Source organism: Ranitomeya variabilis, chromosome 8 (genome assembly GCF_051348905.1).
Source record: "Ranitomeya variabilis isolate aRanVar5 chromosome 8, aRanVar5.hap1, whole genome shotgun sequence".
NCBI lineage: Eukaryota > Metazoa > Chordata > Amphibia > Anura > Dendrobatidae > Ranitomeya > Ranitomeya variabilis.
The window spans coordinates 19,979,944-19,999,063 of NC_135239.1; the positions used below are offsets into that span (position 1 = coordinate 19,979,944).

The 19,120-nt window shown below is 47.2% G+C and overlaps 1 protein-coding gene across 2 annotated transcripts in view; it reads right to left on the reverse strand.

Moving 5' to 3' along the window:
* Nucleotides 1-19,120, reverse strand: part of PATJ (PATJ crumbs cell polarity complex component) — a 208,714-nt gene that overhangs the window by 165,758 nt on the left and 23,836 nt on the right. For both annotated transcript variants that reach the window (XM_077277129.1, XM_077277128.1), the window contains 4 exons: nucleotides 16,558-16,782; nucleotides 3,952-4,051; nucleotides 1,942-2,030; nucleotides 783-924 (listed from right to left, as the gene is read on the reverse strand). In XM_077277129.1, the coding sequence (XP_077133244.1) occupies nucleotides 783-924; nucleotides 1,942-2,030; nucleotides 3,952-4,051; nucleotides 16,558-16,782 (556 nt within the window). The remainder of the gene's footprint in view (nucleotides 1-782; nucleotides 925-1,941; nucleotides 2,031-3,951; nucleotides 4,052-16,557; nucleotides 16,783-19,120) is intronic.

A 19,120-nucleotide genomic window follows, 5' to 3' on the forward strand; every position in this document is an offset into this window, starting at 1 on the left:
GCTTCTGCATTTAGCTCACATAGCATTGTCCAAACTTGATGCAAGTACAGACACTTCTCAGCTGGTTGCAGAACTTATATACAAGTGAATGTTAACAGAAAAGCTCTAGTTCACTGACAGCAAGCAGAGATCTAGAAAAAGGTGGAACACAAAGTAAGGCTACTTTCACACTAGCGTCGTGCACTACACGTCGCAATGCGTCGTTGTGGATAAAAACGCATCCTGCAAAGTTGTCTGCAGGATGCGTTTTTTCTCCATAGACTTATTAGCGACGCATTGCGACGCAGTGCCACACGTCACAACCGTCGTGCGACGGTTGCGCCGTGTTTTGGCGCACCGCCGCCACAAAAAAAGTTACATGTAACGTTTTTTTGTGGGTCGAGACCGCCATTTTCGACCGCGCATGCGCGGCCGAAACTCCGCCCCCCCCCTCCCCGGACCTTGCAATGGGGCAGCGGAAGCGTCCTAAGACTGCTTCCGCAGCCCATGTCTGGCATTTTTTGCACAGTATGCGTCGGTACGTCGGGCCGACACAGCGCGACGGCCCCGTACCGACGCTAGTGTGAAAGTAGCCCAAGTGTTTGCTAACGAGCGTCAGTCTAGAGCGGAGGCTGCTGCGCTCCTGCTCAGCAGGACTAAATTGTATGGCATGTTAATGTTCGCACACTGTTTCAGTGCCGGAGGATGAGCAAGGAGTCAGGCTGCCAGTTTATACAAAATAGCACAAATGGGAATATTTTACACTAGTTATTAACATTTCTTCTACTTGGAAAAAAAAAAACCTCTGCGTGGAGAGATGCCAGGAGACAGCGGGCTGAGTGGCACCTTGCCCCTGGACAGGGTTAGTTGGACCGTCTGGCCAGTGTGGCGCAGTGCTGTGACAACCTCCTGGTTGGTCAGTCCCTGGATGTTCTTCCCGTCAACCTAGAAAATGGAAAGTAAAAAGTTATTCCATAAAATTAGCACAAATAATAATAAAAAATTATCATATTTTGAAATGATTCACTAAGCAAATAGCAATCCTACAAGATACTGCAGAAGTCGTCTCCAACCTGTGGCTCAACAGCTCCTGTAAAACTAGAACTCCCATCATGCATCGACGGCTGCAGCCAGGGCATGCTGGATGTTCTCATTTGGCAACATCTGAGTAGCCATGGGTTTGGGGAAATGGCTTACTGGACGCTTTACACCAGATCGGAGTCTTGTGCGGTCACTTTTTTGTACAACGTCCCTAGAAGCAGAGATCGATTCAAAGAAGCAGGTTGGCAGGTCCCCGTCTCGCTACGGGAAGTGGGGGAGGGGCCCGATCTCTGCACCTGCTCTCCTATTTGTAAAACTGCATATAGGAAGAACAGAGGTGGGGTTTTCAGTTCAAGATAGGCAAGCCACTGGACAGAGCAGGTGCAATGCATGGTAGGAAGTTAGTCTAAAGCAGGTCTGGCACCTATAGTGCTGGTGGAATGCTGAGAAGGGAGAAAATGAGGACTAATCATTGTATATGGCAATAAGGCAACTTTCTAATATATATTGGGTCTCAATCGTTCAACATTTTCAAAATATCTGCTTGCTGTCAGTGATGGTGAACATTCTTTTGACATCCAGAACCCCTTGCCTAGCCTGATAATTTGTTACATTGTACCACTGAAGTTAAAATTTATTAGTCCGGAGTCCAAGCTCTTTAAATCACGGGGGATTGTCTAGACTAAAAACTCTGAGCAGTAAGCATGTACACAAAAATACTTAGATTCAGTGACAAGGCAGAAATTTTGAAAATGCAGAGAATTGTAATATTTTAGTCTTACATAATTTTTCATTATACAGGGATTGAGGTTGATTGACAAAAAATTAGAAAACTGAATTGATTTTCAGTCTTTTTGCATGGATCCTCTGGGAGTCGTTCTGCAGCGCACATGTAAGTAAATAAAAAAGAAATGGACTAACGGCTACTATCCTGTCGTGAACTTCAATGCATCCGCTTTGGTCGGCGGCACTGCCCGGTATGATACCTTTCACATAAATACCAGAAGAGCCTGGAAAACAAAAGGAAAAAAAAAACTTTATTAATTTATGAGACACAAAGCTCAGACATCCCAAACTGACAACAGAGGGGATCAGACAGTGCTCATAGGGGTGGATTACACTTGGAAGCGTGCAGACACATGGTCGGACAGATTCTTTCTGTGGTTTCGCAGGCAGTAAATTGTTATTACTTTGAAGAGTAAAATATGTGACAGTCAGATGGGGACACATCATGGCCAAAAACTAAACAGGCGACATTGCAAGTTTCCCTGAAGCAAAAGAACAAAACTTTATGGAACTACAGAACGTTTTTTTTTTTTTAAATCTTAAAAAGGGGTCGCACATGCACAGCCCATCGCTCAATCTGACTCTGCTTTTCAGGAATTATTTGAAATTCAAAACTTTGCAAAAACATAAAAAAAGGAAGAAGAAGAAGTCACCATTTTCTGAGACACGGAAACTTCTTAATTTTTGACGATTGCACAGTGTGGAGGTTTGTTTTTAGTGTGCTGCTCTATAGTTTTTATTGATCCCATTTTGGAGTGTATACAACATTTTGATTGCTCATTATTGTATTTTTGGGAGGAAAGTGCTGTGACCAAATATAAATTTATAAAGACGCACACAAGTAGTTATAACCATATGTACAATGATAAACTGAAAAAGTTAGACACACAACCTCCATCTATGGAGAACTACAACGAAGGATAAATAATATACGGTAATCTGGTTGGAAAGAGGAGTTTATCACTCTATTCACAGATTTGAAATGACAACGAGAACTTGATTGGATACTCCAGGGCTGCCCACGGATCTTCTAATTAGAGATAGAATATTTACGATGCTATCCCTTAATTATTAGTCTTTTTTCCCCTTCTCCCTTCCCACAACTTTTATACTCTGTTATTCTAGAACTGCCCTGAAAATGAAAATTGTTCTCTCTGGAATGCTGGGATTTGGGTTTAGGGTGGGATAGGGAATTGAGGTCGAGATAATTCCATAGTAGAAAACAAAGTATTATGTCATTTATGTTATTTGAAAGACGGAGAATTTGTATTTGGGACTTTTTCAATAAAAATTATTTGATTTAAAAAAAAAAAAAAAAAAAAGGGCCCAAAAATTCCCAGGATCTTGTTACAGGGCCCCTAACCAAGGGATTACACTAGAGATAGTTTCAAAAATTCACTTTAGAAAATACCCCCCAAAAGAACAGTTCTTAATATCTGAAAGAGTGGGGTCCTAGTTTAATCTTTCTGATGGCCTCCTTTACGCCCTGCCTGGCCATGATGAGATGAAGTAAAGATTGGTTAAACACGCGAGAAGAGATGTTACATCATGCAATGGCAGAGAGTATGACACACAGCAGGGGATGGATGAAGTGCCGCAAACCTTCAATGGCCCTAATGATCAGGCAATAATCGACAAGTGAAAACCCTCATACCTGCCCGAGTCTGTGCTCTCTGGTGTGCCACCAAGGGGAAAAGGGAAAAGCAAGAAAAAAAAATAAAAAAACAGGAAATTGTTGAAAAAAATCTGTGTTTGTGTTAATCAAAAACAAGATGACACCCAATTAGAAAGTATACAAAAAAATTAGGGCCCTATAGACATACGTGGATACTGTATTAGAGCAAAAGGCCTTATTTTCCTTAAACAGGAAAATAAGTCAAAATAACTTTCACCATTATTTTTGTCCGCTACCTCATCCCCACCATTACCCACCCTTTGGATTAATGTGTGGTCCCCATCCAATGATGCAGCTTGCTAGAGCCACGCCTATGTGGAGCTTTCAGAGAGGTTTGCCAGCACCTGGAAACTCTTCCATGACTCCCCAGTGGTATTTACCTTTTCTGGGAACCTACTTTGTGTTTTGGGATTGTTGGTAAATATGCATTACCGGTTGCTAGAGAGTTAACAGGATCCAGTGAATCTTACCTCCGCTGCTCCCTCCTGTGTAGCCAACAACTGTTATTCCAAGGCTCTGCCCTTCTTTTTTGGTGAGGTTAATATCGTATGTATTGTTTTCAGCACCTTCCTGAGAATAAAAAAAAAATTGGCCTTGTGGTTAGAAGAGGTCTGCCATTTCTTTCTATCTACAAAGTGTACATAATCAGAGGTCCACCCAATCAGCCCTGTCAACAGGACACACCCCAGAGGAGCAAAAATAAAATAGGGATTTTTCTGTACTCACCGTAAAATCCTTTTCTCCGAGCCATTCATTGGGGGACACAGACCGTGGGTGTCATGCTGCTGCCAGTAGGAGGCTGACACTAAGTGATACAAAGAAGTTAGCTCCTCCCCTGCAGTATACACCCTCCTGCTGGCTCTCAGCTAACCAGTTCGGTGCAAAAGCAGTAGGAGATCAATAACAACATATGAGCATATAGCATGTCATTATATATATGAGAGAATAGCATGTCAGTTTATAAAACAAGCATAAGCTAATAACAGGGTGGGAGCTGTGTCCCCCCAATGAATGGCTCGGAGAAAAGGATTTCACGGTGAGTACACAAAAATCCCTATTTCTCCTTCGCCTCATTGGGGGACACAGACTGTGGGACGTCCCAAAGCAGTCCCTGGGTGGGGACAATATCAGATCAGGCCCGGTGTAACCGCTACTTACAAGTGCGCCACCGCAGCCTGCAGAGTCTGCCTGCCCAGACTCACATCTGTGGAAGTGTGGGAATTCTAGTGCTTCAAGAATGCATGCGGACTGGACGAATCCGCAAGCCTGCAGGCGTGCTTTGCCGACGCCTGGTGCATAGCACCCTCGATAGACAGGGAGATAGGCTGACATCTAACATGGAAGGACTCCTGGATGGTGTAACGAGTCCACCAGGCTAACATGGCCGTGAAACGGCTAAACCCTTCCTGTAAACGTCAGGAAGCCTTCCTCTTACCGTCAGGAAGCCCAAATAAAGCGTCCAACCTTCGGAAGGACGCAGTCCTTGAGACGTACCTACTCAGGGCACTCACTTCTACCAGAATATGGGGAACTCATTCCATTTTGTGGACTGGTGCCGAAAGAGATGAGGGAAGAATGATGCCCTCATAACAGTGGCAATACAATACCACCTTGGAAACAAGGGACAGGGATGGCCTGAGGACAACCTTGCCTTGAGTGTAATAAAGGGGAAAAAGTCTGAAAGAACAGAGCAGCTAGCTCCGAAGACTCGTCAGGATGAGGATATTGCAGAGAAAAAAGGGCGACCTTCCCTGATAGTAAAGTCTGTCCGGATCAAAAGGAGTCTACTGTAAGACTCCCAGGACCATTAAGGTCCCAATGATCTAACTGCATGCGATAGGGAAGAACTACGTTTGAAAACTCCCTGCGAGAAAGTCCCTACTTGCAGTTTTGTCGCAATAAGGCGGAAAGATACTAGCTCCGCAAACAAAAAAAACTGAAGTGGTCAGTGCCGATCTCCGAGGATCACTGGGGCCCTTTCTGCTTCCGAAAGGCTTTCGGAAGTAGTGGAAGGGGAATTATGGAAACTGGTACCACGGAAGAACCAGAGCATGCGGTGCGATGGCTCTTGAATCTCGAGGCTGAACCACAAACTCGAGTACATTGGCGTTCAGTCTGGACACCATCCGATCTACAACTGGAGAGCTCCAGTGAAGGCAGATCTGATGGAAGACTTCCGGGTGAAGTTCCCACCCACTTGAGGCGGAACCCTGACGGCTGAATATGTTTGCTGCCCAGAGTTCTACTCCTGGGATATGTACTGCCGAGATCACCGGATGATAGATCTCGGCCCATCAGAAAATGTGAGGTACCTATGCCATGGCGCCTGACCGTGGGTACCTGCTAGATGATTGACATATGGCATAGCCGTGGCATTGTCCAATTGAATTCGGATGGGGTGACCCACCAGAAGGCAGTGGACCTGCTGTAGGACTACCGTTTGAATCTCCAGAGCAATGATCGGGAGAAGAAGACTGGCATTGGTAGTTACTAATAACCACTGAACCAGGAGAACGGCCCTGGATGAAGAAGGAGTTCAGAGACTACCGTCTGAAAGTCTGTTTGACTTGCTGAAAACGAGCAGAGCGAAGAAAACTGCTTCCATTGTCGCCACCATTTTTCCTCAGAACCCTCCTAGCAAATCGAATAAAATGAGGGGATGAGTGATCAAGTGCGCGAGCTCCCCGTTGAAGGGCCATGACCTTGTCTCGAGGGAGAATTACCAACCTTCTGGAAGTGTGCAGGATCATCCTCAAAAAGGATATCTACTGGGCTGGAAATGAGGAGAACTTGTCTAAGTTTAGCTGCCAGCCCAGGTGAGAGGGTATCGCAAGTGATATAGACGACTCTGCGTAGTCCTGGAAGAGCGGCTAGACAGTCGACCAAACAGTGCAGGATGACCATGCCTCTAGGGTGCAAGAGGAACATGACAGCCGCCATGACCCTTTTGAACACTGGGTGCGGTAGCAAGGCCGAAAAACAAGGTTGTGACTTGAAAATGCTGTTCGCGAATGGAAAAGCGAAGGAATTTTTGAAGAGGGGAAAAAAATATAGTTCTTACCGATAACGGTATTTCTCTGAGCCCATGACGGCACCACGGAGAGAGGGGATCCGCCCACCAAGGACAGGAAACCTACGGATAAAAAGGCGGTACCACTCTCCCGCATCAGTTGTTTTACATAGAAAATGATGGGAGACTACTAAAACATTTGTTAACTTTAACTTGTTTAGCATAACGAGATACCGCGTGACTTAAAAACTATTAGTAAACTATGAATAAATCGTGGCACTATTTAATGTGAGCACCCATAGGTGAAGGGAGGGAATGTACGGGTGCCGTCATGGGCTCAGAGAAATACCGTTATCGGTAAGAACTATATTTTTCTCTGATCGCCCATGACGGCACCACGGAGAGAATTGCATAGATAGTACATTCAGGGAGGGACCACCGCTTCCAGAACCCTTTTACCGAAGGTAAGGTCTGAAGAGGAGTTTAGGTCCAATCTATAGTGCCTATAGAATGTAGATGGTGAGGACCAGGTAGCAGCTCTACATATCTGGTCTATAGGAACTCCGGCCTTCTCCGCCCAGGAAGATGCCACTGCCCTTGTTGAGTGAGCCTTAACCTCCCAGGGAACGGACATCCCACTTGCCGAATACGAAAGACTGATGGCATCCGTAATCCATCTTGCTATGGTGGCTTTCGATGCTTTTTTCCCCTTCCGGGGACCCTGGAAACACACAAACAGAGAGGCATCCTCCCTACTCTCCTTAGTGACTTCTAGGTAACGTAAGAGACATCTTCGTACATCTAGTGTATGTAATGTTTGTTCCTTCCTATTTACAGGGTTGGGACAGAAGGAAGGGAGAGAAATCTCTTGAGACCTGTGAAACTTTGAAGCCACTTTCGGGAGATATGCTGGGTCTGTTTTTAAAATGACCCTATCCTCTAGAAATTGTGTGTAAGGAGGGTTAGCCGAAAGAGCCTGTAAGTCGCTGACCCTACGGGCAGAAGTGAGGGCGACTAACAGAGCGGTTTTGAGAGATAGGTTTTTTAATGAAGCTTCGTGTAATGGTTCGAATGGTGGGTTGGTCAGGGCTTTAAGGACTAAGTTTAAGTCCCATTGAGGAACGATTTTTGTCGGAAGAGGCCTTGATCTTCCTGCTGCTTTTATGAATCTAGCGACCCACCTATTTGAAGCTAAATCAAAATTGAATAGGGCCCCCAATGCTGCCACGTGAACTTTCAGGGTACTAGTGGCCAGCCCCATCTCCAACCCATTTTGTAGGAATTCTAGTATGGAATTAAGGGGAATTTCTTTCCCTACTTTTTCGCCTGATGAAGACAAAAACTTTTTCCATATCTTGCCATATTGTTTCGTTGTAACTGGCTTCCTACTTTGTAATAAGGTTGAGATTAGCCCTGGGGAGAACCCCCTGTCTTTTAGCAGCTTCCTTTCAAGAGCCAAGCTGTCAAGTGCAAGTTCTTGACCCTTGGATGGCAGACTGGGCCCTGTGACAATAGATCCTGAAGGTCTGGTAATACCCAGGGGTCGGACATTGACATCTTTCTCATCCATGAGAACCAAGGTCTCTTCGGCCAGAACGGGGCAATTAAGATAACCAGCGCCCCGTCCTCCCGAATCTTCCTCAGCACTGCTGGAATCAGAATGAGAGGAGGAAAGGCATAGAGCAGATGATGGCTCCAAGACATCAGAAAAGCGTCCACAACTACTGGGTTCCCCAGGGGAGATAGGGAGCAAAAGGAGGTTACTTTTTTGTTTAGGTGACTCGCAAAGAGATCTATTTTGGGAACACCCCATTTCTCTGTGATCTGGGTAAATATTGCCTGATTTAGTTCCCATTCTCCCTGTTTTAGGCTGGACCGACTGAGGAAGTCCGCTTTGTAGTTGTCTTCCCCTTTTATGTGTAGACTTGTTATGGATAGGAGGTTGCTCTCGGCTATTTGCAGGATTGAGTTGGTCACTTCCATTAGATTTTTGGAACGGGTGCCCCCCTGGTGATTGAGGTAAGATACTACCACCCGGTTGTCCGACATCACTCTTACGTGATGAGAGTGAAGGACTTTCAAGAATTTCTGAAGGGCAAATTTGACTGCCAGTAGTTCCTTCATATTGGAGGATTTGTCTGCTAGGGACGGAGACCAGGTGCCCTGGGCTACCAGATCGTCTAAATGAGCTCCCCACCCTGAAGGGCTTGCGTCCGTAGTCAGGACTTTTGAGATCTGAATTACCCACGGGACCCCCTGGGAAAGATTTTCCTGCGATTTCCACCATGTCAGAGAGTGGCTGGTACGAGGAGATAGAATTAACCGCCCGTCTAAATGCTCTCCTAGACGGGTTTGTTCCGACAATATCTGCCATTGGAGGTCTCTCGAATGTAATTGGGCCCACTGGACTGCGGGGATGCAAGAGGTCATGGAGCCTAGGAGGGACATACCCTGACGGAGTGTTATGGAGGGGAGAGACTGAACCCTCGATACCAAACTTTTTAGTTTTTGTATTTTGTTCTCTGGTAGCCGACATTCCATTTCTATGGAGTCTAGGGTGAGACCTAGGTACTCCTGAACTTGAGAAGGTATTAGTCTGGATTTTTCTATGTTTATTAGCCAGCCTAGTTCTTTTAGGGAATGAATCACAATTGCCAGTTGTTGCTCGCAGTGCTGCGGGGAGGAGCCTATTACCAGAAAATCGTCCAGATATGGTACGATCAAGGTATTTTCTTCTCTGAGGTGGGCCATTACCTCCGCAATCAGTTTTGTGAAAATCCTCGGTGCTATGGCTAGACCAAAAGGCAGAGCTGAGAACTGGAAGTGGCTTAGGACTCCTCTGATGTGAACCGCCATCCTGAGGAATCTTTGGTGATCCTTGTGTATTGGGACGTGATAATATGCGTCCTTTAGGTCTAGGACCACCATGAAGCATTGAGGAAACAGCATCTTGATAGATGACTTTATCGTTTCCATTTTGAATGCCTGGACCTCTAAGTAGTTGTTTAGACTTTTCAGATTTATGATGGTTCTGAAAGACCCGTCTGGTTTTCTTCTCAGAAATAGAGGGGAATAGTATCCTTGTCCTCTTTCTTGAGGGGGGACCTCCAGGAGAACTCTCTTTTCTACTAACCCGATGACTTCTCTTTCTAGTGCCAGCTGCTCCTCTACTGAAGGTCTTGTAGATGTCATCGTGAAAGAGGGACAAGGGTACCTCTTGAATGTTAACCTCAGTCCTGATTCTATAATGTTCAGTATCCATTGACTGGAGGAAATGTTTTTCCAGGCTGGGAGAAAGTGAGACAGCCTCCCTCCCACCTGGGGCGAACCTTCATTGCGGAGGTTTCTTGTTATCATTGGGGTTTTTATTAAAGATAAACCCCTTGTTTTTGTTCCTCTTATCCTCCCATTTCCCCTGGCCTCTCCCCGGGTTCTTTCGGAAAAACCTCTTGCTCCGAAAGGGCTTCCGGTAAGAGGGGAGGCCCAAGGGAGGAAAGGACTTTTTCTTGTCCCCAGCTTTTTCTAAAATGTCATCTAAAGTGGAGCCAAACAAGAATTCTCCTTCACAGGGGATGGTACACAGTCTTGTCTTAGTTTGGAGGTCGCCTGGCCAGTTCTTAAGCCAGAGGGCGCGCCTGGCTGCATTAGCTAGTGCTGCTGACCTAGCGGCTAGTCTGATTGAGTCGGCCGAGGCGTCAGCCAGGAAAGCCGCGGCTCCTCTCATCACTGGTAAAGTATTCAGTATGGAGTCTCGGGAAGTCTTCCCTTTTAATTGACCCTCTAGTTGGTTTAGCCAAATCATTAGGGAGCGAGATGTACACGCCGCTGCTACTGCAGGTTTTAAGCCCCCCCCTGCTGCCTCCCAAGAGCCTTTGAGGAAGGCGTCCGCCTTCTTGTCCATAGGGTCTTTTAGTACCCCCATGTCTTCAAACGGGAGTGCGAATTTTTTTGACGCTTTGGCTATAGCCACATCTAATTTGGGGGCTTTTTCCCAAAAGGAGCAGGATTCGTCCTCAAAAGGGTATTTCCTTTTGGGAGTTAAGAGAGACTTTTTCATGGGCTTTTTCCATTCTTTTTTGATTAAAGCTGCAATTGCATCATTAAGTGGAAAAACTCTCCTCTTTTTTTGTTCTAGGCCCCCGAACATGATGTCCTGTACCGATTTTTTGGGGTGGGAGTCTACTAATCCCATAGTACTTCTCACCGCCTTTATAAGGCCATCGGTGTCCTCTAGAGGGAAACAATTGTGCCCCCCCGAGGAAGAAGTGGATGATGCCGATGAGGAGGAGGAGGAGTCGGAGGATACTGAGCTTGCACTGTCGCTGTCAGATTTTGAGACCGGAGATGGAGACCTATCCTTGGTCTTTCTCCGTTTTTTCCCCTTTTTTAGGGATCTAAGGGTGTCTTCTACTTGCTCTTTAATCAGGTTTTTTAAGTCGGTTGCAAACCCTGGCAGACTTTCAGATACTGTCTGCTGTATGCAAGTATTACACAGCGTCTTCTCCCAGGCAGGTGGAAGATCTTCTCTGCAGATGGCACAAATTCTATGCTTTGTTTTGCCTACGCTCTTCCTCCCCTAAAAGAGACAAATAATAACCTTACTGTCTCTGACTTTCACGAAGATCCACTTACCACCTCCAGGACCCATAAATACCGATTGGGGATTCTCCGCCTCTGGCTTTTTCCCCGACGCCGTACTGGACCCCTTACTGCGTTGGGACCTTTGGCGTTCGTTGCTGGTGTCCTGGCGCTGCTGTCGCCTTTTTTGCTGCTGCTGCTGCTGTGGCGCTGCTATAGGTGGAGATGATTCTGGCAAGGGAGATGCCGGGTCGCTCATATTGCTGCTGGTCTGCGGTCACTGCTTTGACAACACTCTGATGTAGTTGCAAGCAGCTTTTTTTTTTTTTTTTGAGGCTTCTGCTGATAAATTTGCGGAGCCGCTAGGAGGAAGTAGCTTTCCCCATTTTAAAGCCTTCGCGCCGCTTTTTTTTTTTTTTTTTTTTTTTTTTATTTTCCGCGCCTGCGCAGTAGCGCCCGGCTGATCGAACGCCGGCGCCTGCGCAGTAGCGCCCGGCTGACGCCGAACGCCGGCGCCTGCGCAGTAGCGCCCGGCTGATGGCGAGGAGCGCCGAACGCCGGCGCCTGCGCCGTCGGATCCAAGCGGCGCCTGCGCAGAAGCGGTACGAGCGCTTCGCCGGCGCCTCGCGAGACCAGCTTAATCCCGGGCATGCGCCGAACTTGCAAGATGGCGCCGGGAGTGCATATATGGCGCTGCTGACCGGCGCCTCCGGTCCTATGCAGTCCTTAGTGTGCGGCTCTGCATGCCCGATGGCGGTGCAGTGTGCAGACTGACGCCAGCTTTTTTGGGGGGAGGGCCGCCGCACCTCCCGCAACCACAGAGGGACCCCCCTGGATGTTGCCTGCTGCATCTTACCTGGGGAGGTGACCGCGAACTCCTTGTCACCTCCCCCGCACACCCTAGAGGCCCACTAGCCCTTCGCGGTGGCGCTTCGGGTCACCACCTTAGCCGAGGCAGAGGGACCCCAGCTGCCTGAACCGGACTAGATGGCCCCGGAATTCCCACGTCGATCTGGTAAGTCCATAGGTCTCCCATCAAGGACAGGAAACCAACTGATGCGGGAGAGTGGTACCGCCTTTTTATCCGTAGGTTTCCTGTCCTTGGTGGGCGGATCCCCTCTCTCCGTGGTGCCGTCATGGGCGATCAGAGAAATAGGAATGTGAGTGTAAGCATCCCGAATGTCGATGGATGCCAGAAACTCCACCTTTTTCTGTTGAAGTAATGGCTGAGCAGAGGAACTCCATCCGAAGAAGGAGGATCTTGTCAAAGGTTGTTAGAAGTTTGAGGTCCAGGATCGGTCGTACTTTCCGTTCCCCTTTTTAGAACAAAGATCCCTTACATCTAGACTGTCCTGTACAACTCTTCCACTGCTGGTTGGGTCTGTAGGAAACATACGATCCTTTGTTAGTCTCCCGCTCAAAAGATTTGATTGGCCAGTTGTACTGTCTTCGGGAAAAGGTTACTGGTGTGAATAAAAGTAGTTAAGGTCTCCAACCAGGAGACCATTGCTCTAGCAATCCATGCGGCGGCTAGGGAGGGTAGAGCGCTGGACCCGAAGCTGCAAGATGGAACGAACCAGATTTGCTATCTGACAGTCCGTGGTATTTTTAATTGATGATACATCGGGCAGGGATACTGGTAGGTATACCACAGGAGATTCTACCCGGTTAATCTGCCAAGTGGCAGAATGCACGGCTGCATCCAGCAGGTCATCGTCTCTTGCCATCGCCGCTCTTTTGACGGTGCAGAGTTAAAATTAGGAACCCTCGATCCACCATCCTCTTAACAGGGAAGTGGAGAGGGATCGTCCACCTTCTTGCATCATCTGCTAAATAGTGGTGATGCAGAGGGGGCTCGGACGCCAAAAAGGGGGCCTCTGTACATCCACAGAGTTCAGGTCTCCGGGTGGACAGGACAGGTTGTCTGGGGTTAGGCCTGGATGCAGGAGAGGATACATGGAGGCGACACTCCGTGTGCTCGTCTGTTGATGGTGTGGGGAGATCCGTGCCCTTTAAAGGACCCGTCGCCCTTAAAAATCAGACCAGGCATGGCATCCCACGTAGAGGCTTCTGTCCAGTGAATCGCTTATCCGGACTGAATGGAAAATGCTCTACGATGGAGTTTAGTCTCCTTATGAGGGACACTGCGTAGTCTAGTGCAGAACCAGAGTCCTCGTCAACGTACAGAGATGATATAAAAAGGCGAGTCCATCCTTTACTGAAGCTCTGGCAAGTCCAGGTCCAAGGCAATATCCGATCCATATTCAGAGTCTTGTTCTAAGCAAATCCTTGGGGAGAGAGATCAGGAAATGAAAACTTCCGTTTTCTAGATGCCTGTACGTTTCTAGACGCCTGTATGTTTCTAAAATACTCGCGGCCCCTGCCTGCAGACGGCTCCCATGTAGGAGAGGGACCATGTATATCGGTCCTGCGAGCACTCCGAGCCACAGAGGGATCACGGAGGAATTCAATCTCTTGGTCAGAGAAACCATGGATTGCGGTCAGTGACGAAGTCCACTGAGGGAACTAGGTACTCTGGGATAAACTGGGATCAGCGGCGGAGGGCTCCTGAGCTCATTTAGGGTGACCGGCTTCGGATTGGTCATGTGCCTTTAAGACCAGGGAATACTGGTCGTGTGCCTTTAAGACCAAGGAATACTGGTCGTGTGCCTTTTACACCAGGGAATACTGGTCATGTTCTTTTAAGACCAAGGAATACTGGTCATGTGCCTTTTAGACCAGGGAATACTGGTCATGTGCCTTTTAGACCAGGGAATACTGGTCATGTGCCTTTTAGACCAGGGAATACTGGTCATGTGCCTTTTAGACCAGGGAATACTGGCCATGTGCCTTTTAGACCAGGAAATACTGGCCATGTGCCTTTTAGACCAGGGAATACTGGCCATGTGCCTTTAAGACCAGGGAATACTGGTCATGTGCCTTTAAGACCAGGGAATACTGGTCATGTCATGTAGTCGTTGTGCCCCTTTAATGCAAAGTCTGCGCCCCTGTGTGAGCCAGCTGGGTGGACCAAGATGGCCACCGGGATTTGCAGAGGTGATAAAATCTCGCAGAGAGCGAGAAGCGCCAATTCGGGGGGCGGAGCCACAGGCATGATGTGGGCGGAGCCTCGAGACTTCCATGAATAGGCCCAAGCCGGGGCCTAAATTCCTGCAGCCGGCGGGAGCGATACCAGCGTTAGAAGTGAGGGGCGCTGTAGTGGCCAAGAAAACCGAGCACTTCCGTGCCAGGCGAGAAGCGCCAGAAAAGCGGGCAGAGCTGCCAAAGTGCGCTTCCGGGGTGCGGCCTACACATCGGGCGAAGCCGGGGGCTACATTTTTGCAGCCGGCCGGAGCGTTACCTCAGGGAGGTGGGCCACAGGGAAGCTGAGACTGCCTTTGAGCAAGGGGCCCACCGCTGACAGGATGCACTCACCATCGGTGCGCGTCCCGGCATGGAGCTGCCGCGGATGACTGCAGGTCGGGTATTACAGCGTGGACGGTGCAGGGATAGAGGGATAAACCTCAATCCATCATCCCTTTGTTAGGGAGGTGGAGAGGAACCATCCACCTCCTTGTGCCATCCGCTTTTACAGTGGTGGGACAGTGGGGGCTGCTCGGACGCCATAGAGAGGGGCCTCTGTACATCCACAGAGTTCAACCCCCGGGTGGACAGGGCCAGTTGTCCAGCAATAGGCCTGGCTCCAGGAGAAGATACATGGAGGCGACACTTCATGTGCTCGTCCGTTCAGCGTGCGGGGAGATCGGTGCCCTTGAAGAGGCCCGTCGCCCCTAAGAATCAACCCAGGCATGGCTTCCCACATAGCAGGAGAGGATACGGGGAGGTATACTCTGCGTGCTCACCTGTTGATGGTTTGGGGAGATCGGAACCTTGAAAGGATCCGTCGCCCCATTCGTCCGTGGAAAAAATAAAATAAAAAATGTAAAAGGTAAAAAAAAAATAAGAAACAGTTTTGGGTCTGAATAGCAGAGCCGTCTGTGTGCCTCCTATGGACACTAAGCAAGAACGGTTAGCTGAGAGCCAGCAGGAGGGTGTATACTGCAGGGGAGGAGCTGAGAGCCAGCAGGAGGGTGTATACTGCAGGGGAGGAGCTGAGAGCCAGCAGGAGGGTGTATACTGCAGGGGAGGAGCCAGAGCCAGCAGGAGGGTGTATACTGCAGGGGAGGAGCTGAGAGCCAGCAGGAGGGTGTATACTGCAGGGGAGGAGCTGAGAGCCAGCAGGAGGGTGTATACTGCAGGGGAGGAGCTGAGAGCCAGCAGGAGGGTGTATACTGCAGGGGAGGAGCCGAGAGCCAGCAGGAGGGTGTATACTGCAGGGGAGGAGCTGAGAGCCAGCAGGAGGGTGTATACTGCAGGGGAGGAGCGAACTTTCTTAGTATCACTTAGTGTCAGCCTCCTAGTGGCAGCAGCATACACCCACGGTCTGTGTCCCCCAGTGAGGCGAAGGAGAAATGGAGTTTTCTTTAACTTTATGCAATATTGAAAAGTTCCTGGAACTTTCTCACATAGTTTGCCTTTTCAAGATCTCTACTGTCCGTGAAGTAAAATATTGTTATTAGCCTCCAGAAGATGCATGATTGATTGACATAGATATAGATATAGGCATGGTGATCAAGCCTTCTCTGTAGGCGTCATCTTGAGGACCACACCCAGTTAGCTAACAAGGCTAGATTTATATACTAGGAAGAGAAAGTCGTATCTCAACAAAAAGGTGCAGGAGGGAAGAAAAAAAACAAAACAAACAAAAAAAAAAACCATGGATCCTGAATGAAAAAAACATCAAAAAAAAACAAACAAACAGGTATTGCAACAAAGTGTACATTATTAAATTACAGAATGTTTCATTAGGACACAATTAACCTTTATTTTCAGAAAACCCTCAACACCACAAAAGCCAATAAGCTTGTGTGGATGCTACCCTTAACATTATAGGAAGTTTTTGACTCAGCCCCGTAGTGGTAAGCATCATGTAGCTGACTGACACCCCATCACCCCCCCCCCCTCCAATTACATTATTATTATTATTATTAAGCTTTCACCTTACCCAAAAACATAATTGACAAAAACAGGTAACAAGGATCCACTTCCTCTCCCTCTTTGCGCTGAGACCTCTGCATAGGTCACAGAGCATGACCACAACATTCTCGCTTAGAAGACAGTGAACATCTCTAATCTTTAATCTTAATGTGTTTCTATCTGGATTTAAACAGTAAAAAATGATAGGTGATCCATACCTTTTAAATTAAAGGCCGAGATACAAAGTGATTTAGAATCAAGTGTACCAGTTGAAAGGTAAATATTACACCAAAAGTTCAGAGTAAAATTTGATAAGAAATGCATCCCAAGGTGAAGAATTATATTTTGTACATGAAGATGTAGGGGGACAGAGGGAGGAGTTCGAGAGAGCCCCTTGTTTAAATCTGCACATACAACAGTGGATGAGAACGATGTAGAGTTCGGCACTTACAGCATTGCTGCTATTGATGTCTATAGGAGGCAGGGAACCAACAGGCAACGTTGCTGGAGCTGGAGGTCTCACTGGAGGAGTCTTCAGCATCGGATCTCTGGCAACCACCATGCAAACAGAATTTCCACAATTCTTCAGCACCTGAGCGACCTGGTCACTGGCCATTCCTTGGACATTGGTGCCTCCGATTTGTAAGATGTGATCCCCTGTCTTTAACCGTCCATCCTAAGAGAAAAACAAAAAGTAAAAATTTATTTCAGCAAGGTGAAATACTTTAGAAATGCTTTATGAATCTGAAAGGTTTCTGAATTAACTTGTACAACAGCAATGCCTATTCGCTGACAGCAAGTGGTTATTTTTTCCTACTAAAAGAAAAAAAAAGAGGCAATTAAAGAAATTAAGTAAAAGAGACCTAAACATTAACTTAGACAAAGCCATGATAAAGTGACTGAGGTTAGGGGCCTGGGTCCCACACATGGATGTGACTGAGGTTAGGGGCCTGGGTCCCACACATGGATGTGACTGAGGTTAGGGGCCTGGGTCCCACACATGGATGTGACTGAGGTTAGGGGCCTGGGTCCCACACATGGATGTGACTGAGGTTAGGGGCCTGGGTCCCACACATGGATGTGACCGAGGTTAGGGGCCTGGGTCTCACAAATGGATGTGACTGAGGTTAGGGGCCTGGGTCTCACAAATGGATGTGACTGAGGTTAGGGGCCTGGGTCCCACACATGAAATTGGACCCATTGTCCCCACAAATCTGTTTTTCTTTCCTCCTCTGCCAATGTTAATATGGCCCAATGATGAGTACAACTCCACTTCTCTTCCCTCTCCTTTCACTGAGACTTCTGCATAGGTTAAAGAGCATGCCCACTACTATCTACCAAAAAATATAAAGACTCATCGCCTCTCCTTACACAATGACCTCTGCAAAGGTCTTAGAGCGTGTCCATAGCCTTTCTCCCATAGAAGTCAGCGAGTTGTCTCCTTTCCCTCCCTGCACAAGGACATCTGAACAGGTCACAGAGAATGCCCAATACTCTAATAAAAAAAGTGAGCGAGTCATCTCCTGTCCTTCTCTGCATAATGACCTCAACACCAATCAGAGCGTGCCTACTAGCTCCTATATAGGTTCAAGAGTCATCTACTCTCCCTTAGCAATGACCTCTGAGCAGGGCACAAAGCATGATGACTACTCTACCCCACAGTAGGCAATTAATCATCTCCCCTCACTCCCTGCACAATGACCTTCACACAGGTCATGGAGCACGCCCATCGCTATGCGAAGGTCATTGTGCAGGGAAGGAGAGTAGATGACTCAATGCCTACTTGTGGGATAGAGTATTGGGCATGGAGTCATTAACTTATATGGTAGATAGCAATGGGCATGCTGTCACCTATCTCCCAAGAAGTTAATGAGTCATCTCCTCTACCCCCACAATGACCTCTAAACTGGGTGCAAAGCATGCCCACTACTCTATCCCATTGTAACTATGAGTCATCTCTCCTTCCCTACACAATGACCTCCACACAGGTCAGAGCATGCCCACTACTCTCTCTCATAGAAGCCATTGAGTCATCTCCAGACACCCCTGTCCATATCAGAAGAAAAATAAAGATCAACCAAAATTAATATAAGATAACTGAATATATTTCACCATAAATTAAAAATAAAGTTCCCCTTTAAGAAACCTTACAGACATGTATTTATGGCAGAAATTTCCCTTAGAAGCCGCCTCTGCTGGATATATAGCAGAGCCAACAGGGTCTTTTGCCATTACTAATATGGAAGGAATTCTAGTTAATGAAGACATTGTAAAATACATAAAATATATTAATGTTGAGATTAACGCCGAGCTTTATTCCGCTCCAGTTCATGTAAAATTGTTTTTTTTTTAACTTTCATGCTTTTCTTTAATTGCCTCCCAATTTTCTAGCGTGATGGTCAGAGATGTTTAAACGGCTTATTTATCTCCGGAGGTAAATTGATGAGATCTATTTATTTTTGCAATTAACCGGCCATAAACCCCTTTAAATTTCAAAAACAGGCCTCTTCATCCAGATAATATACAGCCGCAGCCTGGGCCAATGGATCTTACATTAAAGAAAAAAAGCAGCTCAACAAAGGGATATATTATATATATTTTTTATTTTATTTTATTTATTTTTTTTTATTTCTCCACAGTGCGGCATCCCCTTGCATCTCCTCCCTCATTTCGGTCTATCGACCTAACCGACCGCTGCGCTCTGTAAATGACTTTCGACTAACCTCTGCACTATTCCGTACCTCCCACTTCTGACTCCAAGACTTCTCCCGTGCTGCACCAATCCTCTGGAATGCTCTACCCCAAGATATTAGGACCATCCACAATTTGCATAGTTTTAGGCGCTCGCTCAAAACACATTTGTTCAGAGCGGCCTACCACCTTCACTAATCAAGGTCATTTTAGGTTTGTGTGTGTGTAGCACAATTAACTATCTCCATCTATCCCCCACTCCCTGAAGATGGCTGGACCATCATCGTAAATACACACCTCTACCTTGTATCTCCCCCACCTCA